The sequence below is a fragment of the Parasteatoda tepidariorum genome, chromosome 11 (genome assembly GCF_982258835.1).
Source record: "Parasteatoda tepidariorum strain Cologne lab strain chromosome 11, Ptep-v5.0, whole genome shotgun sequence".
NCBI lineage: Eukaryota > Metazoa > Arthropoda > Arachnida > Araneae > Theridiidae > Parasteatoda > Parasteatoda tepidariorum.
In genome coordinates, this window is record NC_141765.1 from 14,894,762 (window position 1) to 14,921,459 (window position 26,698).

The following is a 26,698-nucleotide window of genomic DNA, read 5'->3' on the forward strand; positions in this document are numbered from 1 at the left end:
ACAAAACATCTTTATGAATTAATATACATGTACAAGGAAATTCAAAGATATAAATAAATAAAGTAACCCTGAAAAACTGATATAATATAAAAACAACAATATTGGAAGAATCAAGCACTTATCTGTTTGATATTTTAAATTAATGTCAATAGTTTTAAAGCAGACTATATATGTATACATATATATATATATATATATATATACACATTTAATTTTTGGAAATTCTTCGAACACTATTAGTTATGAATTATTTCATTAGAGAAAAATCTTATGTTTAAAAGACTTCTAAGCATAGTTTAATCTCATGCTTAAAAAAGAAAACTAAAGAACATAAATCCTTTAAACTCATGTATATTCATATATCATACAAAGTATAACAAAAAACATGCTTTCAAGGAAAAAAATATTCTTAATTTTGGAGAGGAACATAAAAAAATTGCCGTTTTCTTCTCACATTCTATAAGAATCAATAATTGGTATATGTTCTGTAAAGACTAATCTTAATTTATATTTTTAGATTATCTTCATACTGAAGAATCACAAATAATTCTTTAGTGTAATTTCTATTTTTAAAAACTATTAATTTAATTTGTAAACTTTAAAGAAAACACATGGCACATAACTTAATTACTACAAATGCTGTTATTAACCTTGCATTTATTGGCCTTCTGATTTGCAATTTTTTTTGGGTAAGTGAAACAAAAATTGACAAATAAGAAATTATGTTATACAAAATAATACATTATTAATGAAGGTTGATTTTACCATTAAATCGAAGTAAGCTTGAACACCCACAGCTTTAACAGATTAATGAACACCCACATTTCAAGATTGAGTCTTTAACCATCTTGCAATAAGTCAATATTGACAGTGGAAAGTGCAACATGAGATTTTGTAGTTAAATCTCCTGGATAGATCAGCTAGTGTTTTTTTTTATCGTTCACACCCAAATGGCCCAGAGAGAAAAAAAAATCGAGAGGGGTAATATCTGGAGATCACAGTAGCCACTTAACATATTCCTATTTTCTAACCCATTGATTGGAAAATTTGAGATTCAAATGTGTCGGCACATTTCTTGTATAATATAAAGGACAAATGACAAGAGTCAGACTGAAAAAAACAATCATTTTTATTTTATAATTCTAGGAACATTACTTTAAGAAAAATTTAGTTATTTTCTACAATTTAAACCATTTGGCAGGGGTCCAATGACTGTTATACCAAAGAGATATGATTCTACGCTTATACTAAATCCCTTTTGTGATTTAGACGGATAAGCAACATATCATTGAGAATTAAAGCAAAAATGGTAGTTGTTACAGGGATAAAAATTCTATAAAAATGTGTGCATGTTTGTTGCATTCACTTTTTAAATTGTTCTTGTGAAACAACGTATACTTTGGTATTATGCATCTAATATATATTCCTTAATTTGAATAAATCGGCCTTCTGATTAAAATATCATCAATCAGTGGTTTATAAACAAGAAAATTCCTCTGTAGTGGGAATGAATTCAGTCTGATTAAACTTGGTTTCTAATGCAGATCTCCTCTATATTAAGAAAATGAATTTAGGGTTTGCTTTCTTGAGTTCTCTTTTGAGAAGTTGATTTCAGTTTGAAATCTAATTAGATGTGAATTTTTAAAAAAACCTTGATGTTTTGCAAGATTAATTTCATGGAAAAAAAATTATTCTCAAGCAAGGCATGTTTGTAGTGAAATCAGGCACAGGAATTTTTGTCTTCAATTTGCAAGTCTTATCCATAAATGGTAAGAAGAGCAATCAGGGGATTGTTTTCATTTGTCTCAACTTATCTTTGCAATCCAGGTTTCTAAATTACATTTTTAATTAAAAACAACTCAAAGGAAGTAGATAGTGGCCTGCATTTTGCTTTTTCCAATGTAAAGCCATGTGTTCAAGAAATAGTTTAAAAAAAACATTCTATTAAAGAAAAAGTTGGGAATAATGCACTGGATTGCTATACAAATGCTTTTATTCTAATAATTGTCACATTCATTTTTTTTAAATAATTAGTTTGTCAATATAAAAAACTGTGAAAGTATTAGCACATAGTTATTTTCTATGCTTTCGCAGTTTAATTTTTAAAACATGTTAATGAAATAATCAATGTCAGACATATAGAATAAATATATGTTTTGAAAAAAAAAATTTTTTTTTCTGGGTGGGGGGGGGGGTTATGACTCAATATAGGTTGGGAATCACTGTCATAACCCTAATGCTGCCTACAGCACTTGTGTTTTTGTCACATTAATCCTCAATCAAATGCAAATCAACAATATCCTCATTTGAGAACATTTTAATTATCAATCATAGTCAAAATTACAAAAATATCATTTTTAAAGAGGAAAGCAAACTAATAAACCTAGAATAAAATTTGACCAAGAGACATGCAAATTCAGAAATAAAGGTTTGGTGAGAATTTTTATGTCAAATTAGAAATAGGCGTGCTCTGTGGCAATAGGAAAATTTTAGGGCAAGGCTGAGAATTACTCTATTTCATAAGTAAATAAAAGCTTAAGTTTTAAACTAATCAGAATATGGTAGACTAAGTCATTGAATCAATTAATACTTGCATTTTATTTTCTTCATTAGTAGCTTCTGTGTCAAATACTGGGAATTTCTTACAACATGCACATAATTATATATTGCAAATTATGTGCGTGAAAAATTATTTTCAGCAAAAGACTTTTTGTTGGTTAAGAAATATGAAGTAAAACTCAAATACATAGTTTAAAAATGAACATTTTAATCATTGGCAATTTAAAAAAAAAAGAATTGAAAACTTGTTTGCATAAAAAGTTATTATTAAACTATTATTCAAATTGTAATTACTTTGAGAAAAATATACCATTAAATATATTATTTCAAGGGTACATTAATGATACAATGTCAGTCATATGCTTGTTTACATTTTATTAAATATCTGAGCATTATTCTTAGCTTCATACACACTTCAATCTAATTGCTTTGCTACAACATGTTATTCTATGAATAAGTAGTACATACCAAGAAAAAGTTTGCTCAGAAAAACTATGCTTGGAGGGTTAAATGCATTAAAAAACTGTTATTTATTAAAAAATAAGCAAATTAAGAGGAAGAAAAGTTTAAACAATATTTAATAAAAAATATATTAGGTATAATTAACAGAGTGTTTAAAAAAAATCAGAAAGTTGCTTATTCTATACTTATAATAAAATGCTTTTACAAAGTCAGTAAATACATTTAACTAAGCTCTTCATTTCTTCCTATTTTATTAATACAGTAGTATACATCAACACAGGATATATACATATATATATATATATATAGAACAAGTTCCAGGTACTTTTTAGCAAACTTTTTTCAAAAACTGATTTATATATTGAGTAAATCAATTTTTAACATCAGAATAACAAATAGAGAGGAAAATTACTTTGATAAGGAAGGAAATTTTTACAAATATCAAACTTGATTACAAACTAAAATATTATAATAGTAAAGATTGGGTTGATAAGGATTCTACAGAACAGTAAAATAGCAGTATCCACTGAGTACTGTAGAACTTAATACACTGTCAAAGACTCAATAATAACTAGGAGTGTCCTGCAATGTATTAAGTAAACAAAAAGGATTAAAATAAATATCACTCTTATAAAGATGAAAAATTTCAAAACTATAAAAAAAAGTACCTTTAATATATTTTCCCATTCATTATGGACATGGTGTAATATTACGATTGGAGCCTGTGCTAAAAAAGAAAATTTATTGTTTTGAAAATTCTTAAAATAAAGGAGTATAATTTCACTAATAATTTTGTGTCGGATCATTCTTGTTAATAACATTCTACTTAATAATAGCAATTCAATGAAGAATGTGTTCTAAATAACTAGTATATATGGGTCATTCTCACAAAAACAGTCATTTTCATGTCCCCAGTATATTTTATGTTTGTTTTACAGCTTACAAAGAAAAAAAATTCAGGGAAAGTGTCCTTCAGAATGCAAGCTAACAAAAGAATAAAAATAAAATTATCAATTTTAGTTTTTTATTTATTTTAGGTAATTAAAATATTCCAATATGTCATTCCCTCACTTGTCCCCACTGCTGATTTAAAAAAAGAAAAAAAAATTTTCTGAAATAAATTTTTTTTTTTACAAATTCGTGTTTTTTTTATTTCAGAATACTGAAATATAGAATTCAGAAAATCAATTTTAAATTTAATTTCTGATAAAAATATTAACACAGCGCAAAGTGAGCTCATAATCTTAAAGTTGAAAAGAAGCATTCAGTGGGTAAACTTTTATAAAAGATAAACAACGAAGAGCTTTTTTACAGCTTATTGTACCATAAATTGACCTGATATTTTTCAATTTAAATTTATACTGCATAATAAAATGATGTTATTTTATCATAATACTAAATTAAATGCTTTAGTTTTTTAAATAATTATGTTCAAAACTAAAACATTTTTGTTACAATTTCTTAGAAATAATAATTTAAAAAAAGATTAATTATGAATTAATAATGTCTACAAATTAAAATATAATAGAAATTTGTTCATTATAAAAAAATAATAATAATAAATAAATAAAATAAATAATCAATGGTTTAAAAATAGTGTAAAAAATTGATTTTGATATTTTAGAAGCATTTAGATAGAAATTAATTTAAATGAATTAAATTTCAACTTATACTTATTGAACAATGTTCTTAAATGCACATACTACTAAATTATTTGAAATTTTTTTAAAAAAAAAAGGATTTTTTCTGTGTTGTTCTCTATTAAAATAAAGCTAGACATTTCTCACAATATTAAATGTGATAAAATGACAACATACATTTTTATCATATAGCAGCACAATTTTACATTTTTACCATATAGAATACAATAAAGAGATGTCTTAAGTTGTGCACATGTTATGTGCATGTCAGGTAAAAAACAGTAAGCTTGTTCTATTTTTCACTAAACTTTGACTAAGCTATGGTGGGGGGAAGGGGGTCATTGTATCAAGTCCTATGAAAGTTTTTATTAAAATTTCTAATTCAGGTTTAAAAATGAAAGCAATATTAGCAAACTTTTACTGAAAAATAGGAGCACGGGTATCTAAAACCTGAATCATAATTCTGATAACCAAGTTCCTAGTATTATCCTGACTGTCTAATTTGTATTTTAAATTGATACAGCAATTTAATGTTTTTAGACCTATAAAGTGAAATAAACTCTTTGAAAGTATTGTGAGTATAGTGATGTGAAATTATGTAGGTATTATTACCAGCTTACCAACATAGAATATAACTAGACCTGATTTGATTTTTATGGAATGAATTAGTTTAAATGTGTTCTGAGGGTGTGGTTTGTAATTTGAAAGTATAATTAAATTGTAATTGTATAAATAAAAAAAGCTTGATTTCATGTTTTTCTTCTCTTACTTTTGTTTATTATTTACTACGGTAGAACGCACTTATAACGAAATTTCGGGTTAAGAAGCAAAACAGAACTTTTTTTTGTTGATAAAATGTATTCTTTTAGCCAACAATTTCTTCACATTTTCTCAGAATTAACAAAGGAAATAATTTTGGAAGCATGAAAAATGATCAGAAATAATGACACTATTAAAAAAAGAAACAAAACACTATTAATTATTTAGAATCAAAAATAGTTTGGAACATAATTACTCTGAAATATGTTTCCGTGTCATTTAGAAATAGTTGAATCATTTTTCAAAGTTATCGACAACTATTGCAATCTTCAGAGAGAGGGAAAATACCAGAGAGACTAGAAACCAGATAAGTCTATTGTCTCATTCCAGAAGATAAGGAGAGAATTTTGAGAATTTCAATTATCTCCAAAGTAGTACCTGATTATAAAATAATTTCTGCTTTTAGAGTCACATGTAAGTAAAGCTCAGTCTTGGCATTTACCTTTTTCTTGAGAATGGGCTTTTTATTTAGGTGTTTCAAATGTCGAAAAGAAAAGTGAATTTGGATTTAGCAAGCAACTGGATTGAAAGAACTTTTTTTCCTTAGTCCCTCTCTGTATATGTGTCCTACTGTATCAAGAAGTCACGTAAATTTTGTGTTCACTCATTGTTAGCTATTGCAAAGAACAAATTAAGCTCCATTATATTTTAAGAAAATAGATTAGATAGTTAGTGCTTTTTTAGAATTGTTAATACTGAATAAGTAGTTGTTGAATTTCAATGTGTAATTTCATTTGATAAAGGGTTCAGATTAGTAATTATTTTTCTTTTTTTTTCTATAAAAATAATTTTTATTGTTTAAAAGGGTTAAAATCACAAAGGAATAAGTCTCTGGTTTGCTGTTTTATACATTATTTTTTAGTTTTATTTTAAAATGACTAAAATGTAAACATATTAAAAATTACTTTGTTTTCGTCTTTAAGTTAAATAAATTTAATGATTTCAATGGTCTTAATTAAAAGTGTCATTAAGTATTCACAATCATAAAAAAAAACTAAGGCAATTTATGCACTAAAAAATAAATATTTATTTTATTTCGTTACAAAATCAATTAGTAATTAAAAATGTTTTTTGTTTTAAAAACGTTTTGAATAGAAATTGACTATCTACCCCAAAGATTGTTTTGCAAATATTTGTAAGCTACTTAATCTTTCTATTTTTTAAAAAAAGTATTTATTTTTTTTTGCTCATGGAATAAATTTTACCTTTTAAGTAGGCTATTCAATAATATGAATACTGATAATGAGTCAAAATGAAGTAAAATTTAGAGTTTTATATGAACTAACATTAATTTTCACCTGAAAAGTCTTACACATTAAAATCACATTGTGAAAACGTTTATAACTATAGTGGTTTACTTTTGGGTAGGCACATCTTTGAATGCAGGCAAAATATATTGAATTAAACTAGCATAAATGTCTCATGCATCTTTAAAGCAGACAATAGCAAATTTATCGAAGATATTCACACAAGAAAACTTTCTCCTATACTAAAAGCAACCGAATCCTTTAATTGTTTTATAGCTATTCAGTTTCAAGTTTTTTTCCATAGAAGTTAGTGAAAATTAGCAAAACCTATAGCAAGTAGCATTTAAACATCCTTATTTCTTTTGTTTTGTATTATTACAAGAAAGCAACATGAAAACTCTCTCCTTTTATCAAAGCGACAAAATCCTTTAATCAGTTTCAAGTTAAGTTGAAGTTTTTCCTTCAAATATTACAGATAATTACATCAGTTAGCATTGAAATAATACAATTTCTATTGATTACACAAAAAGAAGAAAACACAATTTTATATATAATAATGATAAATATTTCCTTATGGTTGGAATAAACTTGAATTAATTGATTTTTTTAATTAAGAATTAAAAGAAAAAAATAAAACAACTGTGAAAACGGCAATACTTCACAAATAAAACTAAAAGCAATTCACTCTAAACAATTACACTGCAATTTACATCAATGGATTTAGTTGTAATATGATTTTTTTTGTATTAATTTTTAATAATTTCTTTTTACTGAGCACAGTATTGAAGATTGAAGTTATAAAAAAAACTCAACAATTTTTAATTATTATTTTTTTTTAGTTTATAAAAGTCCCTTTACTATTACTTAAATCTGCATTGTGCAATTCTAATCTAAAACAGTTACTTCTTGTCCTTTTAATTGTTTCTTTTAATGTCCTAAATAATTTTGAATTTATAAAAAAATTTCTTCAAAATAAATTAATTTTTTCATTAATATGTACATCAATCCTTGCTAAAAATGCTACTAAAACTGAATCTAAATACAAATACCAAATTGAGCGAAATATTTTCTCATCTATTACATTTTTTGAAAATGAACTGAGCTCTTGGATTTGAAACCAATTGCCTCACTTTCATGCAAGCTCTAATTGAGCGTCCAAATTCGAAAACCTACTTCATTTTACATGTAAGTTACATAAAAAAAATTGGCTTCCTTTTTTTTAAATAATTTTTTCGCTCAAAAAAATTACCCAGTTACAAGAAATACTATAAGTGTTAATGGTAGTTAAGCAACATAGAATGCGGATAAATCTGGTTTCCTCGTTTTATTGATATTAATGAGTAAATTTTTGCTTATGACTAAGAACACCGTTATTGATTTAAAACATTATGTCCAACCTTGGTGTCAACCTTGCTGTTTTCTCACTACTTCTTTATTTAAAATTTGTTACAGCAAGCTATGTTAAACAATCTAAAATACAAATGTATTTTAGGGAAAACAATACTCTGAATGAAGTTATTCACCATGACACTGGAAGTGTCAACTTTTTTAATGCACTAAATTCAAAATACATAGACATAGTTCAATGCTTCACAGAGCAATAAAAACTTTAAGTGATTAAAAAACATTTCTGGTATGAAATGACTAAATAGTAAAGATGCTTTAACAGTACTAGTTCTTATTGGTCATTGTAGTAGAAATGAGTTGAATGCCAGCCATCCCTCATATCTCCTACCAAACAATGATTTCTTAAACTCAAATCACAGCATCACAGAATTAAAAAACCATTTAGGTAATCAAAAAAAAATTTCTAATAGGAAAATTTGCTTTTCTTAGGAAACTACATAGATGGTGAAATTAGTCTTAAGTCAACAATAATAACAAAGATATTAACAAGTAATAAAATAAATGCTTTGAATATTAAAATAATAACTTTCTAAACTACTTAAATGAGACATAGAAACATCATTTGAGGAAGAGAATCTGAGCCCAGTGCACACATTTCTAGAAACCTATAGAGCCCAATACAATTGATACCCATATAACAGCTGCCAATTTTTTTCAGATCTTCTGAAAGATTTTATTTTCAATTTAAAATTATAGAAAATTTATGCTTCTTTATTTATTTCTCTAATTTATAAATTTATTTTAATATGACATTGACCATCATTACATCTAAATATATTAAACAGACTTATGAATGCTTGAAAACATGACTACAACTACTAAAATTCAATCGCCATTTTATTAGCATTAAAAAAAAAACATTCTCAATAAGAATAAAAGTTAGTAGGAAAGCTCAAAAATATTTTACCACTAATAATTTTTCATTCGTTTTCAAATTTACTAATTGATGTTGAACTTTTGATAAATTGTATTCCATTTCAACCATACAGAAAGAAGCAATAATTTAAGGTCTAGACGCTGTTCTTGTATGCAGTAGCCTCCAAATTTATATTCACTAATGTCAAAATCATCGAATTAGAAAATAAGAATATTTTGACAAGTTTATTTAAGTGAGGCGCTGACCGGCCTGTGTAGGGGGCAAGGAACTGTCCTTGCATCAGAAAGGTTCTGGGTTCAAATCCCGGGCAAGGCATGGATGTTTCTTTCTCTCTATTTGTATTCTATGTCCTTTCTCCTTAGTGTGTGAATGTGACCCACCCTATAGACGGGTTGTGGTAGTGTGACGTGGGTGACGCTGCTCCACCGCCGTGGCTGCCCACTGGGCAACGAAAAGAGAGTTGGCAGTTCTGGCACTTTCTGTGGCCAATGGACAATAGTTTCAAGTGCCCGCCATTAAAAAAAAATGTAAGTGGGGCTCCTAAACCTAAAGTTTTTCAACTATTAAGATTCTGTGTCTGATGTGTTATCGATAAAAAAAGGAAAGGATTATACAAAAATTTGAAAATGAAATTAAAAATAGTAATAATGCTAATAGAAAAAATGCTTAAGCTGTCTGTTCTTATGATTAAAAAAAATCATACCTTTTACTTAACTAGGTGTAAATCTAATGAGATCCTAAGTTATCCATTTTCCTAGGCAGCCTGCAAAAAGAGAATATTTAAAAGCTCTGCAAAATGTTTTGTCAATAACCATGCAAAGTCTAGTGGCAGCTATAATGAAATACAATTATTTTCCATCCTGATTGTTTGAAAAATTACTTCCTTTTCAATTGCCTAAACTTAACATGCAACCTAAAGAGAAAATAATAAATAAAATGAATAACAAATATTAAAAAAAAACTTTGGTTGATTATATGGTTTTATAGCAATTATTTGAAATTTGTGGTAATTATTGTATATCACATCATTCTATTGCTTATCATCATATCGCTGCTCTCTTTTTAACACCAAAATTAAAAATAAAAATAAAGACAACCCCTTAAATTGTTTAGATGAAATTACAAGAGTGAGGATTTTCTAGCTTATTCACTAAATTAATTTATAACTTGCAATCTTTACCTGGAAATAGTAAAGGGGTGTATGCCATGTCCCAAGAGGCCTTTGCTTCATAGCTCATTTCATGTAATGTTAAAATCATTTATTGTGTGAAATATGAAAGCTGTTTTATCTTGCAAGAATATTTCATACTTGTTTACTAAAGACAGTTATGTGCCCATCACCAATTACCTGGCTTAGTCACTATTTCAGGATCTATTTTTTTTAGGTTTAAATTCAAAATACTTAAATTGTCCACCAGCAAAGAATGAAACTTGTTGGTGACAACATGGTTTATTTTTCAGGTCTATATCTTTAATATTAAAAATTTTTAAACCATCTCTAAAAGTTTGTTGATAGATATTCACCTTTAATATTGTGTTTTTCAAGCATTTTTTTAAGTAGTAATTGCAGCAGAATGTCTCATTTGAAATCCATATAAAAAACGAAAGAAAAATAACTATTATAACAATTTCGAAATTTTTTTTCGGCAAAACAAATAATTCAAGAATTTGTATTTTGCTGATGTTTGATAGCTACTGATAGTATTTCTACAGCATAAAACAAAAGAGTAGTCGATTAAGTTATCTGTTAATCAGGGGTCAATCACAAAGGTATTCCACATTAGACATTTATTTTGCACTGACTCAATAGCTCTAGATACATTCTCTATATTATTTATACACTTTAATTTAGTAAATGTCTGAGTTCTTACTTCACTTTGATTCATATTTGTAAGAAGTACTTTTAAATTTTTAATAATAACAGAATAATAAATAATACTTAATACAATCTTTTCTAATTTTTTCACATAATTACAGAGTTATTGCTGATATGCTATAATAGCATGTTAAATGTACAAAAATTTGAAAGTATGAAGCAAGAATTTGTTTGCTTATATATCCCAAGAAATGCAGAAATTTAATCGCCAAAAATGATCCACTAAAAATTTTTTTTACTCCGATGCCAAAAGTCATTGTGCTCTTATTTTCATGATCACTACCTTTATTTTCACAGTTAAAATTTCTAAAACAACATAATAGTTCGTTTCCAGATTCAATATGGTGTCGATTAATTTAAAGTCCTCAACAAAAGCTTATTTTTACAGTGTAGACAGACTTTATTGAATAATAAAGTCATGTTAATGATTTTGAATAAAAAAAAGTTCAGCAGTGTTTTAAAAGCAGCAGTAATGTTAAGAAAATAAATTGTTTAGTGAAAGAGAAGGGACCCAAGTTAATGTTAATGCACCACAAAAAATTATTAAGAAAAAAAGATTCATAAAAAGACAGAACTTGAAGACAATAATTATAAAATAAAATCTTTAAATTCATTCTATGAAGAAAAAAAGTAGAAATTATTAAGAATGTGTTTCAAATTTTATTTTAATTTAAGCCAATTAAAAAGTCAGTAAAGGAAACTTGTTATACAATCATCCACCTATACATCTTAGAAAAATAATTGAACAGTAAAAAATATTGAATGTTTAGTAAAAAAATATTTCGATCTCCTTCGCTGCATTTTAGTCTAATTTTACATTATTGAATTGTTATCTTTATCCAGATGCTAGTTATGTAAGATTAATAAATTAAAAACAATGTTTTTCCTATTTTAACTTCATATTTTATTTATTATTTTACTTGTTTTTTATTCATGACAAATTTATCATACTAAGTTTTTAATAAAAATAAATGTAACATGACTTAGCTACTGCAGTTGCACAACATTTTACAACACCTATTTTGGACTCGTCTAGTGCTGCATGCAAAACAGCTTTAAGTGCTCATTACAGAAAGAAACCCATACTGCTTAAATCAGGAGAGTGTGGGGGGCCATTTAACAGGTCCACCATACCTAATTCATCAGTGCCCAAAAGAGACATTCAAATATGTCCACAATGGGCTGGTGCCCTCTCATCTTGAAACCACATATTCACATAATGAAATATGCTTTGTAGAAGCTCTTCTAAAAAGACGAGATAATTTGCTGATTTTCTGGATTTGAACATCTTTGCCTTGCAAAACACAGTGTACCCCATTTCGTGATTCAGCTACAGCAGTCAGTCTAGCATGTATGCTGGTACTAGGTTTGCCTTCTACAGCAGACATCACATTCGATTTCATGGTCACTTATTGCCTGCCTTTTCAATTTCTACTATTACTTAGCTCTTACTATTATTCTAACTATTATGCTACTTTCTATATCTACTTAAATTGTGATGCACATTTGCACAAATCTTATGGTTCAATACGTTTCTGGGTATGACCTGTTCTTAATACAATTTTTGAGCCACTCATGCATTGCTATCAGCCAATCTGAACACATATTGAAGATCTGCCAACTTACTGTTCACTAATGTTTCATGGTCTCATCACTATTGCTGGAACTATTGTGAAAAACAGAAATTTTCCCTTCAACGCTCTGAATAGCACCACCTATCGGCATACAATGAAATTTCTAATAATGGATTCAACGTGAATCTTCGACATTTTGAAGTCACCTAACTTTTCTTAAATTTTGTACAAATATTTATGGTATACCTTATATATCTCAGTAATTTGAAATAATTGAAGTATTGAAATACTAAGATAATTCATAAAATAAAACATAACTGGTGATAATTCATTCAAAAACAATTTTCGTAAATAGAAAAAAATCACCAGAAAAGATTCAGGAACAAAAATTTCGTGAACAGGGTAAATATCAAATTAAGAACAATATTAATTAATTGTTTATGAGTTCTTTAAAAACATTTTTAAAAAAAGATTAAAAGAAACTTAACCCTTTGTTTTGTAAATAAAATACCACTTTTAAAAAACAAACTTATATAATACCTCAATGTAAATCCTTTGGGTAGGGTAGAAGATGGGCTATCAGTGTGAGAACAAGGGAAAGAAGATTCTGGTGTAGAGCCTGCACACTGCAAACTGTCTTGTTTTACTGTTAATCGATGAATATCACTTGATGCATGCTGAATTGAATTGTAATGATCCAGTTGCATACTGTTAGCAAAGAAAAAAAGATCACTAAATTTATAATGTGTGAAAAAATAACCTGAAAATTTCGAGATAAAATGGTACAACATAAATTTCAGCAGGCAATATTACTTTTTTAAATGTAGTAGAATGTGAATATAATTGAATTCATTGTTTCAATAAATAATGAAAATATTTATTATTCATATCTGCCAACTTTAAATCTTTCTGGGGATGATTTTTCCCAGTGGTGATTGTAAAATTAAAATTGAATTACAATAATAGGCAGAAATATGCTATTTTGTAAGATCTTAAATACCCCATGATACGATAATCCTTTATTTAAATATTTACCTTTAATATTACCATAAATATTTAATATTACCATTAAATATTGCCATACCTTTAAATTATTTATTAGAAGTATGGTGGTTAAAATCATTTTAAAGTAAATTTATAAATCCAAAAATAAATAAAAGGCATAAATTTGCAAAGTACATTAAAAATGGCAGATATAGTTAGAGAGATTTACAAGTTGTGTTATCACAAAAATTAAAATTTTCAAGAAAAATACACAAATCAATAATATTATCAAACTGTAATGATAATAATTATCTGTGAGGAGATGCCAAATATTCTTCAGATTATTATTCTACTTCCTTTGGTGGCATCATTATGATTAAAATAAAACAGCAATGTAAAGAGAAAGGTATGTAATAATGCTTCAATTGTTTCTTTCAGTGAACTTATTTAAAAGCACTTTATTTTAATCTTTCATGATTTCATAACTGTTATTTATGCTCTTAAATAATATTTTATTAAGTAATGAGGACTCATTTAATAGATATTTTTTGCACATGTTCACAATACATTACTACTGAATCTCAAATTTTATAAAAATAAACAAATACAAATATTAAAGAAAATTTAAAGCACTCAATGTTTTTTGCTGTAAGAAAGTTAAATGGAAAGAAATACATAAAGAACTTTACCTAGTGACATCACACTTCTGATCTCTGAAAATAATTTTAAAAAAATTAAACAATTTATAAAAACTTTAATTTTTTGTACAACAATAATAAATACAAAACTCACTGATTTGAGTTATTAAATATACAGTGTGCAAAAAAAATTAACGGACCACCCATAATCTTAATGTTTAAGGGGATGACCTCAAATATGCTTATTAATTAGTGCAGATATTTTCAGTTACGAAATCAGACAAAAAAAAACATATTTTCTCTGAACAAACATACCTTTATTTCCATAAATTCAGATTTTTGATCAAAGAAATATGGTCCCAATAGTTTGCACCCCCTTATGTTAATTTCACTTTTTGCATATTTTGCCTCATCTAAAGAACTTTTCTAGCGAATTGAAACATTTTTGCACACAATTATAAAATTTGTTTTTCCAATGATCATTCCAAGCAAAATATAATTTGTGATAAGTTTTCATTATTTTATTTAATAATAATCAAAAAAGTTTCAACAATCAGGTTTAAAATCTTTTACATCATTTTAAAGAATGCAATCGAATCAATGAGTTCAAAAACTGGTTGTCTCCAACAAAACTAATTTTACAGGAGAGACAAAAACTGAATAGTTAAGTATCAGCTTGATAAATAGAGCTTTTTTTTGCTGCTAAAATATAGCCGATTACAAAATATTCTATTGCAATTGTGCAATAACATTACTTAATTTTTTAAAAAAATAATTAGAACTTGGAAATGATCATTTTCAGACAAAACCGTCAAGTGAATACTATACATTATTTAATACAAGCAAAAATATTAATAATTTGTCATTAAAAAGGAAATAACGGTTGTTTTTAAGTCTTAGACTATATATTCATGGATATTTGTGTAGGTTCAGAAATCTTTTGGATTATGACTATCTGTGCTGCAAAATATGCTTCAATAACTGGTTATGGTGCCACTTTTAGGGTAATTTTTTTGAACATATTAAGTATTCATTTGTATAAACCACCACTGAAAGGAGATATCAATTTCACCAGACGTAGTGTTTTTATAAGTAAACTTACTATGACACCTGAAACTGTAGTTTCTCATTTCTTGCTTTTCTATAGGAGCATTTTGATAACACACTTATCTTATAATGCCCCAGCAACCAGCTTTTTAAAACAAGTATCATATTATTTATAATTGAAATAAAGTATTTGTAGTCATCTCCTTAATGCTTCATAGTTACTTTTATGCCTCTTTACTTTATTTATTTATTTTTTGGCATATACCATCTAAAGAACTACCTGTGGATCACTCATTATATGACAAAAAGGATCAACAAAATAACTAGCCTAAACTAAATAATTAATTGTTACATTTACAAATAGTTTCATATGTAATAACAGCAGCCACCTGGTGATATATTTCCAAGGATATGGCATGTTTTCGAATTAAATTGAAGTTTCACTGCACGTAATATACTATACTAAGTAAGAGGATGTGAATTTTTTCATATTTCCTAACTATGTATCTCCGTCAACTGAACTTAAAAATGCAAAAATATAATTTTTTTAAAAAGTGGGGACGACTAGTTTTCAGTCTCATTGATTCAATTTTACATGGCAAAATACAAGATTTGAGCTAAATAGTTCCTGAGAAACTAAATTTTAAAAATACAACTTTTTTTAAAATTTACAACTTTTTTTCTCAGGTTCTAATTCAAATCTTAATTCTTCAGGTTCAAAATTAAGAAAGATTACATCCCCATCCACTTTATGATTTGTTATTTTTATTACATATCATTTCCAGGCAAAAATTATGAATAACAATAATGAATTATCAAAATCTTATCACTTTCACCTAACATGGTTAAAAAAAATTAAAAAGTTTTTTCAAGTATTGGGCAGATCATTTCTTACAGCAGATCATATATTACTGAAAAATTCGAGAAATCCAAAGGGAGTGGGAATGTCCTACTTTCTCCTTCTGACCCACTTTCTATTTATATATTTAACAAAATTTCTGGGTACTTAAATGAAAAATTTTGGGAAAATGTCAATGTTTCTTTCTCTTATACTTTGTTTTCTTTATATTATTTAATTTTTTTTTATAAAACGACCTCAAAATGTTTTATTACCAAATTTTAATTCAGAAACAGTTGCAATAAAACACAATATAAAATTATTATAATGCTCCCAACTTTTATTAATATTTTCCACTTTAGAACTTTAAATTATACTGCCATAATCTAACTATATTTATTTTCTTATTAAGTATATTTAAAATAAAAACAATGAAAGTTTAAAAAAAAATCAAAATTACCAGTCACAAAATTATAGCTCCAAAGACTATTTTATTACTATATAAGCCTATTTTTAAAAAGGTAGAGAAATTTAAATTATGGCTAAAAATCATATCATCCTGCTTCTGACAAGATGGAAATTGGCTTACAATAAAAAAAATAGATTTCCTTTCATTTTGATAAAACACCTTAAGTTTCTTAATCAAGGCACATATGCTGGTCAAGGCAAATCAATAAGTGAGGGTGTTGCTAAGACACTCAACATAAAATGCCCATTTCTATAACATAAACCCTAAGTAATGATGCAATGTTAATATCTTTTACCGTATTTTTCGGCGGAAGAGCCGCGGCACTATCGAAAAAAAAAGATGTTTTTTTCCTACATGTGGCGCTTCCGATGCAGCGGCGTTTCCGACGAAATATTTTTTAATAGCAAAAAAATTTGTCAATGAAAGTTTTATTAATTTTCTGAGAGAAAGATTATTAAAAAAATTAATAACGAAGTCGACGAAATATTCGCCCGTATCGCGATCTGCTGCAGAACATCGCCAATTCTTAGCAAACTTTCGGCAGCAGCCAGTAAGAAAATAAATAAACGAAATAATAATTTTAAAAAAAACATCGCATAAGGAGAAAATTTAAAAGGTATGCATCTTGTATCCACCCCCAGGTTAAGGAAAATCGCAAGCTAGAAATCTATTTAGCGCCTTGGCAATTGTAATTTGAGCAAACTGAAAAGGAAGAAAAGGACCCTAAATCCGACACTCACAGGACTGACGAAATGCTGAACTTCGGATCTCTTTTGGAAATTCCAATATGGCCCCCAAATATTACTATAATTCAATTCCACTGTTAATTTCAGAAAAACCAATAAATTTATTCAAGTTTCGATCGTAGATTATGATGGGGTGAATTTAAAACTGGCACATCGTAAGAGAAATTTTACTAATCAAAATAATAATCTATATAATATAATCAAGAAGAAATAATCAGAATCCTATGAAGAAGAAATAATCATTTCTTCTTTGGAGTGAGATCATAGTTCTAGTTTTTTCTTTTAGATAACATTTTGCTTACCCATGCTTACCCACAAAAGACGCTTACCTCGCAAGAAAAAGAAAAAAAAGCTAACAGGGAAGTTCAAAAAATATTTTTTTTTAACAATTAATGCTAAGAAACTAACAATGAATAACAACAAAAACAAGCTAAAAACTAATAATGATAAAAAAAACAAGCAAGCAACAATTAACAAGAAAAAATAAAAAGCGGCAAAATAAAAAAAATTAATGAATCAAATAAAAAACCGCAAAAGGGATAGAATTCATTTTGTTGTCCACATGGTAGTTTCAATGTCAACTGGGGGTGGCCAATTTATAGTCAAACAGAGGAGGGAAATTTGGGGGCAAATCAGTAAAGTGCAAGCACAGCTGTCAAGATTGATTGGTCAGTTTTTTTCAACTTCCATTTCTTTATTTTGTTCATTGGAAATGCAGGTGTTTTTACTTCTCACTTTATTTTAAACTGCTTTAGAAACAGATGTTTCCTTTGACACAGATTTTTTTTTCCAAGCTTCTTTTTTATTCTTAAAAGATAAAATAAAATAAGTTACTTCAACAGAATAAAATTTCAAATAAAAAGAATATAGCTGATTTTTTTTTTGTCTTATCAATATAAATTTCTTAAAAAAAAAAGAAAAAAAGATTAGATCAGATTAAGTGCCGAATTTTGGAATGCTGGATTAGGAGTCCCATACCCTTTTCTTTTCCCCAGCCCCTTTAAAATATAACTGATTGATTCCTCCTAAACAGCTCCAATAGAAATGACACGTGGAGGAGGTGGGGTACACCCCTCTTTTAAACATTTTCTTCTCTCTTTCTAAGTTGAGTCACATTGGGTTATTTCCATTGAAGGAGAGGGCATTCTATCCACTAAAATTCCACCCTCAAAGATTGTGAAAGTGAAACTTATTTCCCCTTCGCTCATTCCTTCAGAATTTTTTTGGGGCCTGCTTAGTTATTTCTTATTTTGTTATTATTAGCTGTTTCTTTATTATGTATTAGTTTTTCCTCAAATTGTTAATGGTAATAAATTTTAAAATCTTTCTTTTAATAAATTTTTATTTTATTTTTCTCATGACATTGTTCTACGGATTTCTGTAATCAGTTCAGCCTTACTAATTCAGCTACTGAACATATAAATATTTTTTTGCTGTTCTTCTATTTTTTGGTGCGGTGCCAACTGGTAAGAACAACTTTATTTTATATAGTTTTGTTGTTTTCTTTTTTTTTGCTGAAGGAGAAAACTTTTTTTGTTGCTTTTTTTTTTTTGCTGAAAAAGAAATTTTTTATTATAATTTGGAAATTAAAACTTTACTTTATGAAACGCATAAAAAAATTTCATTTTTTATTATACAGATATTCTAAATGGTAATTTAAAGGTCTCTTCTAAAAGGATGCTGATATGCGCGGTTTAGCGCCATTGCGGCGCTTACTATAAATTTTTTTTTAAAAATTTCATTAATATCAATTCGGCGCTTTTGCCAAAAAATACGCTACTTGATTTTATATTTTGCTGAAGTCCTTCAGTTCATAGTCTCTCATATGTCTTAACCTCTCTATAATATTTATGATTCTTCTCTATCACAACTTAGTCAAAAATATTCATATCAAAAATATTTTTATTATTAGCAGACAGATATCTATACGTACATCTTGCATGTCCACTTATTTCAGAATAGATAAATCAGGCATTTTCTTGTTAACAAATTAATCTCTTTATTATAAGGGTCTCAATAAATTACTAATAAAATTCTTCAAAAATCAGGAAAAAAATTTAGAGATCAGAAATATTTCGTGAAATCGAGGGTCACTAAGAAATGTATTCAGTTAAAATAGATTTTTCCTATCACCAACATAACAAAAGCGAAGGGAATTCAGATTTTTCATGCTATTGTAATTGCAGTTCGTGATATTGAAGAACTTGTGTTTTTGCAGTTCGTAATACAAAGGTTTGATTGTACTTCAAACATGAAAGCTTTTTTTTTAATTCCAATTTTTTATAAAACTTAAATGAGTTCCAAGCTTATTCAGGCCATATACTAAAGTTTGTATAGTTTAAAAAGATTTATTCAAACCTGGTACTAAATTACAGGACATGCATGATCAAATCTTTGCACCAACCTAATAAAATAAATAATTCTGCCACAACAAATAATCAGCGATTAGACAAAAATGCTTACATAGAGAAGACGTACAGAAGAGACAATTTTAAAGCATTGTGTATCATAACAAATATTGAGTAAAAAAAATAGTATAACATTAACTTACATTCCTTCCTTGTTACAACACATTATGCATGTAAGGGCAGTTGAAATTATGGCAACAATTGCAGTAGGAATGATGATAGATACAATAAAATCTAGAGCAAAATCTCTTCGAGGAAGTTCTATTGATTCAGGGTGAAATTCATCACTTGTAATTGCTGTAGAAAAATGAGTATTGTCATAACTTGAGCCAGCATTTCTCTCTTGCTTTTGAAATAGCTAAAAAATATCACAAAACTTGTAAAATTAAAACATGCATATACATATACATAAAACATACATATACATACATACAAAACATAAAATTAAAACATACATATTCAGATAGTAAGATTGCATGCTTAAATAAGGGGGGAATGCAATTTATGAAAAAATAATAAATAGCTGTTCTTGAATTCCACGAAAAAATAACAAAAACAAGAAGTAGTTTAAAAATTGCAAAGAGATATGATAGAAAATATGAGCTTCTTTAAAAAATTGAGCTTTCAGAAGCTTTCTGCAGTTCGCTTAGCCAAAACTAAAATCTGGAATAGTTAAGAAAAATTTTAAAAATTTGACAGCCCCGCCAATACAATTTTTAATAGTCTTATTTTGACATAGCAAATAATTTTATCAATTTAGTTTGTAAAATACTTTGAAATAATTTTTAAATCACAAAAACCTAATTATTTTTTATACACAGTACCTCTAGATTTGAAGAAAGAACCCATTTTTATTATCCTATATACTGTAGCCTTTTGGATAAAAATGTAGTTTTGCGTTTCAAAAAGAATAAAATACTGTACTTAAGGTAATTTCTTGCAATATATTTGAAAAAGATTTTAATTAATATATAAAAGGTAACAAATAAATACACAAGCTTGATGGAATAACAATAAACTACCGTATTTTTCGGCGGAAGCGCCGTGGCGCTATCGAAAAAAAAGTTTTTTTCCTACAAGCGGCGCTTCCGACGAAATATTTTTTAGTAGCAAAAAAATTTTTCAAGGAAAGTTATTTAACATTAAATAATTTTCTAAGAGAAAGACTATTAAAAAAAATTAATAACTAAGTCGACGAAATATTCACCCGTATCGCGATCTGCTGCAGAACATCGGCAATTGTAATTTGAGCGAACAGAAAAGGAAGTAATAGGACCCTAAATCCGACACTCACGGGACTGACGAAATGCTGAACTTCGGATCTCTTTCGGAAATTCCAATATGGCCTCCAAATATCCATTGTTAATTTCAGAAAAACCAATAAATTTAGTAAAGTTTCGATCGTAGATTATGATGGGGTGAATTTAAAACTGGCCCATCTTAAGAAATTTTACTAATCAAAATAATAATCTATATAATATAATCAAGAAGAAATAATCCGAATCCTATGAAGAAGAAAAAATCGTTTCTTCTTTGGAGCGAGATCATAGTTCTCGTTTTTTCTTTTAGATAACATTTTGTTTTAACAAAAGACGCATACCTCGCAAGAAGAAAAAAAAAAAGCTAACAAGGAACTACAAAAAAAAAAAAAAAATGCAACAATTAATGCTAAGAAACTAACAATGAATAACAACAAAAAACAAGCAAAAAACTAATAACGTTAAAAATAAAAGAAACGAGCAAACAACTATTAACAAGAAAGAAAAAAAACAAGCTAACTATTGACAAAAAAAACAAACAAATTAGCAGTTAAAAACTAATAAAAAGCGGCAAAATAAAAAAATTAATAAATCGAATAAAAAACTGCAAAAGGGATAGAATTCATTTTGTTGTCCACATGGTAGTTTCAATGTCAACTGGGTGTGGCCAATTTATGGTCAAACAGAGGAGGGAAATATGGGGGCAAATCAGTAAAGCACAAGCCCAGCTGTCAAGATTGATTGATCAGTTTTTTCTAACTTGCATTTCTTTATTTTGTTCATTGGGAATGCAGATGTTTTTACTTCTCAATTTATTTTAGACTGCTTAAGAAACAGATGTTTCCTTTGACACAGATTCATCATTATTATTTTTTTTTCAAGCTTCTTCTTTATTTTTAAAAGATAAAATAAAGTAAGTTACTTCAACAGAATAAAATTCCAAATAAAAAGAATATAGCTGATTTTTTTTTATCTTATCAATATAAATTTCTTAAAAAAAAAAGAAGAAAAAAAATTAGATCAGATTAAGTGCTGAATTTTGGAATGCTGGATTAGGGGTCCCATACCCTTTTCTTTTCCCCAACCCATTTAAAATATAACTGATTGATTTCTCCTAAACAGCTCCAGTAGAAATGACACATGGAGGAGGTGGGGTACACCCTCTTTTAAACATTTTCTTCTCTTTCTAAGTAGAGTCACATTGGGTTATTTCCATTGAAGGAGAGGGCATTCTACCCACTAAAATTCCACCCCCTAAGATTGTGAAAGTGAAACTTATTTCCTCTTCGCTCATTCCTTCAGAATTTTTTTGGGACCTGTTTAGTTATTTCTTATTCTTGTTATTATTAGTTATTTCGTTATTATGTATTAGTTTTTCCTCAAATTGTTAACGGTAATAAATTTTAAAATCTTTTTATTTTAAAATCTTTCTTTTAATAAATTTTTATTTTACTTTTCTTATTACATTGTTTTACTGATTTCTGTGATCAGTTCAGCGTTAATTCAGCTACTGCACATATAAATAATTTTTTTGCTGTTTTTCTGTTTTTTTGGAGCGGTGCCAACTGGTAAGAACAACTTTATTTTATATCGTTTTGTTGTTTTCTTTTTTTTTCTTCCTTTTTTTTTGCTGAAAAGGAAATTTTTTATTATAATTTAGAAATTAAAACTTTAGTTTATGAAATGCATACAAATATTTAATTTTTTATTATACAGTTATTCTAAATGGTAATTTAAAGGTCTCTTCTAAAAGGATGCTGATATGCACGGTTTAGCGCCATTGCGGCGCTTACTATAACTTTTTTTCAAAAAATTTCATTTTTATCGATGTGCGGCGCTTGCGACGAAGCGGCGCTTTCGCCGAAAAATACGGTACTAACAGAAAGAATGGGGTCAAATTTGAAATCTTAAGTTTTGGATATGAAAAACAGATATTCCACAATTCATTAATAAAAACTTCCTACAGACGTATATTACTTGTATAAAATGTTCCCAGAAAAATAACCAATGAAAATAAAATAGTTACCAAACGAAAACTGCACCAGTCAGTTACAAAATTTCTACTTCGAAATAGATGTTCAACAGATGTTCTTTTATAATCTCGTGGGCATGGTTGTCTGTTTCTTAAAGGCTGCACTTCTCGTTCCAAATCTAGTAAGTCACGAGAAAAAGTTAAACTTCCTCCAATTCTAACGACAACTCTAAAAAAAATATTATGTTAAGCAACAATTCAATAGGATTAAAAAAAAAGGAAGCTTATTTTGAAATACAAACCCTTCTTTCATGTTAGGATTTAGAGGTAAACGCCCTCCCACATCAAGTGAAGAAACAACTTTAGTGACATATATATCTCCACTACCTTTCCATAAGTTGGAGTGAAATATTTCTATCAAGCGTTTAAGTCTGTCAGAGCTAAACATATCTTCAACATTCAAGTTCAAGAATTTCATTTCAACTTCATACTCAGAGACACCTATAAAAAATTTATATGAATGATAAAAGAGTACAATAAACTTTCTAAATATTGGCACCTAATCAAATCTGATTATATAAAGGTTGCTGCACTTAGGAAAAAATTCATAAAAAGTAATATGAGATATATACTTTATTTATTGAAAACTAATAATGAGTAATTTGTCTATGGTTAGATTCATTTATCTAGAAAGAAGAGATTATTTACAAAGGTTTTATTTAAAAAGTTAAGACTTTACTTAGAAAGTGAAAATTTTATTTAGAGTTTTATGATTATCTTTATTTGCCAATAGGAAAAATTTTTTTTCACAGTAAGATCAAAATTGAAGTTCAAACCAATTCTGATAATATCTATAAAAAAAGACCTCTTATGTTATGTAACAGTAAAAAAAATTAAAAAGATTCCGTTGTACAAATTTTATGTTTAAAATCATATATTATAGTTTAAAAGATTACTAGATCTTATTAAAAAACTTTATTGGTTTCCAAAATATGCAAATGAAAACAAAAGTCAACAAGTTTCAATGCTCAAAAATAGGACTCAAGGAGGAAATAGGAAATCTCAAGACTTGCTATATGTGAATAAGGAGAAACAAAAGTGACTTGAAACATAAAATGTAAATTTGTCCATGAAAAATAAAATTGAGAAACAAAACTAGAAAAACCACAGTAGCCAAGAATAAAACAAAATAAGAAAACTTACATGACCAAGAGGGGCAAATCAGGGTAAAATTCATTTTCACATGATATGGAGAGGTGATAAGGAATTAATGTTGTCAACAAGGGGATCAATCTGTGGAATTAACCCTTCTATAGATGATTCAGCTCTTGCTTAACTCAATAGACTCAAATCCCCCTCTTCTTCTAATCTTTACACTGAACTTGTTACTTAACCGTTTATTTCCCTAGTTTGTTATATAATTGCTAATATTCTCTTTTGTTTTGATTTTTAAGTCCTTTTTAAGCCTGTTAACAAAATATAATTTAAGTCTATTAAAAACTGTAGTATCAGTTTTGATCGCTGTAGAATTTGCCACAAACCAAACACTATTAAAAATGTAGACTTAAGAAACACGATAGATATGTCCATTAACAAGAATTTGTCAAATCATCAACTGCTTTATATTTTTTTAAATCTTAGACATGAATTCAACTTTGGCAGTGTCAAAATTAGTTCCACCCCAGCCACGTTAGCTTCTCTTGATGCCCAGGAATTTTTTGTTTTATTCAAAAGAGAGATGATTTCTCCGTGTTAAAGAAATTAGTTCCTTACTACTTCTCCAAATCATGTGGAAATGCATTTTATCTTAATTTGCCCTTCTTGGCCACAGTGGTTTTACTTGTTCTGTTCATTTCTTTGATCTTAATTTTTGTTTTACTGTTAACTACTACGGTTTTTCTTGTTTATTTTCTTTCTCATCTTTATTTTCCTTTTTTTGTTGGCAACTTTACATTTTATAATTCAAATCACTTTTGTTTTTTCTTATTCCCATCTGGCAAGTCTTGAGAATGGGCACCCAATTTCTGAGCACTTGAAACATATCGACATTCATTTCGATATACACATATTTTTGAAGTGAATGACTTTTTTTAATAAGTAATATCTCACCAATTCAGTTTTTTGGAATTATTTATTTAATACTTACTAGATCTATTTTCCACTTTCAATTCTAAGACTCTGGAAGCAGTTTGGTATGTATTTGTATTCAAAGCAATAATCTGAAACAATATTAATACAATTTTAAAGATAATTTTTTTAAATCAAATGCATACAATTAATCAATAAGAAGCACCTTATTAGATGTATAAGTTTATGCATTTTGCTTCCCCAGATGGAGTTGTAACTAAGAAAATTAAAATCGGGTAAACTTTATAAAATGGGAGTATCTCACAAAACCATCAGTTAGAAAAAAATAAATACAAAAGTTTCAGTTTTTATTTTAAAAAATGTGAAACGTGTCTATTTTTAAGTTCCTATCTGATGATTCTCAAGATACGACATCTTTAACAGTTTATACTTGATTTTAATTTTCTCTGTTACAGTACCATCTGTGATGCAAAATGCATAAACCTAGTGGTCAAGTAAGGTTTATTTCTGGAGAATCTGAAACTGCAATAAAAAATAGGGGTTCATATTAAAGATTTCAAAGTTGCCCCTACCCTGTCCCCTGGGGGGGGGGGGAGATGTGGAAGATCAAGTTTGGTATTATTGGATAGCTTTAAAAAAAATTTAATGACTCTTTTCCCTTTTTCGATTCGATGCATACTTTTCGAGATTGACCATTTCCAAACTTTTTTGCAGAATGTATAGTTATTTCTATTCAATATATATATATATATAAGTTCAAAATGAAGATAGAACAAAGAAAAATTATAGACATATGAAAAAGGGGGGGGGGAATAATAATGGAAAAAAATAACAAACTGATTAAAAAAAAAAGAAGAAAAAAGGATGAAATTTTCTAAAAAAACCGGAAAATAAAAGATATAATCTTTTCATCAGCCCTTGTGATTATATCCGCAAAAAAGAGTGCATTCTGATATTGTATCAATATAGCCAAAGCAAAATATATTAATACAATAGTGTGAGGAACACTCAAAAAAAAGTTTTTTACAAAAATTACAACAAATAAAATAGAACATAATAAGTAAAAATAACACGTAAAAACAGAAAATAAAATAAAATAAAAACAGTATAAAACACAATCTATAAAGCGAGTAGCGAAATCAGATGTACTTACATGAACGGGAAATTCTTCAACAATGATTTAAAAATATTTTCGCAACAAGATTGCCAGATTACAAAATATGAAAACAAAAGCGCAAATTGAGTGTAACTAGAGGAATTTAAAGTGCATACTGCATTGCTGAAGTGATTTGTTATGCTGTGCATTGATTTGTTAGTTACCAAGGATGGGCCCGAAATGGATGTGCGCAAGGTAATATTATACTGGATAATTTAAAAAGTTGACCATAAATAATTTTAGAAAATAAATATTTATTTAAGAAAAAATATAAAATAGAAAAGAAAAGCATAAATTGCTTGTTTTGCAAATAATTTTAGCCACGGATTTGCCCGAAATAGATTTGCACATGGAAAAATTATATAAATTATCAAAGAAAAAAAAATTTTAGTAGATAATTTTAACACAGATTTGCCCAAAATGGATTTGCACATGGAAAAATTATAAAAATTAACAAAGAAAAATTATTTTAGTAGATAATTTTAGCCACGGATTTGCCCGAAATGGATTTGCACATGGAAAGATTTTATAAATTAATAAAGAAATTTTTAGTAAATAATTTTATCCACAGATTGGCCCGAAATGGATTTGCACATGGAAAAATTATATAAATTAACAAAGGAAATTTTTTA

The 26,698-nt window shown here is 27.6% G+C and overlaps 1 protein-coding gene across 7 annotated transcripts in view; it reads right to left on the reverse strand.

Annotated features, from left to right (window-relative positions):
• Positions 1–1,955: 1,955 nt before the first annotated feature.
• Positions 1,956–26,698, reverse strand: part of Scgalpha (sarcoglycan alpha) — a 52,317-nt gene continuing 27,574 nt past the window's right edge. For 3 of the 7 annotated variants that reach the window (XM_071187984.2, XM_071187985.2, XM_071187981.2), the window contains exons 4-12: positions 24,969–25,041; positions 23,125–23,323; positions 22,877–23,051; positions 19,735–19,949; positions 14,135–14,158; positions 13,002–13,169; positions 9,715–9,774; positions 3,690–3,748; positions 1,956–3,603 (exon numbers count right to left, since the gene is read on the reverse strand). In XM_071187984.2, coding sequence (XP_071044085.1) covers positions 9,738–9,774; positions 13,002–13,169; positions 14,135–14,158; positions 19,735–19,949; positions 22,877–23,051; positions 23,125–23,323; positions 24,969–25,041 — 891 coding nt within the window. In that variant the 3' untranslated portion in view covers positions 1,956–3,603; positions 3,690–3,748; positions 9,715–9,737. The other 4 variants (XM_071187982.2, XM_071187983.2, XM_043052233.2 and 1 more) reach the window with 4 other exon arrangements.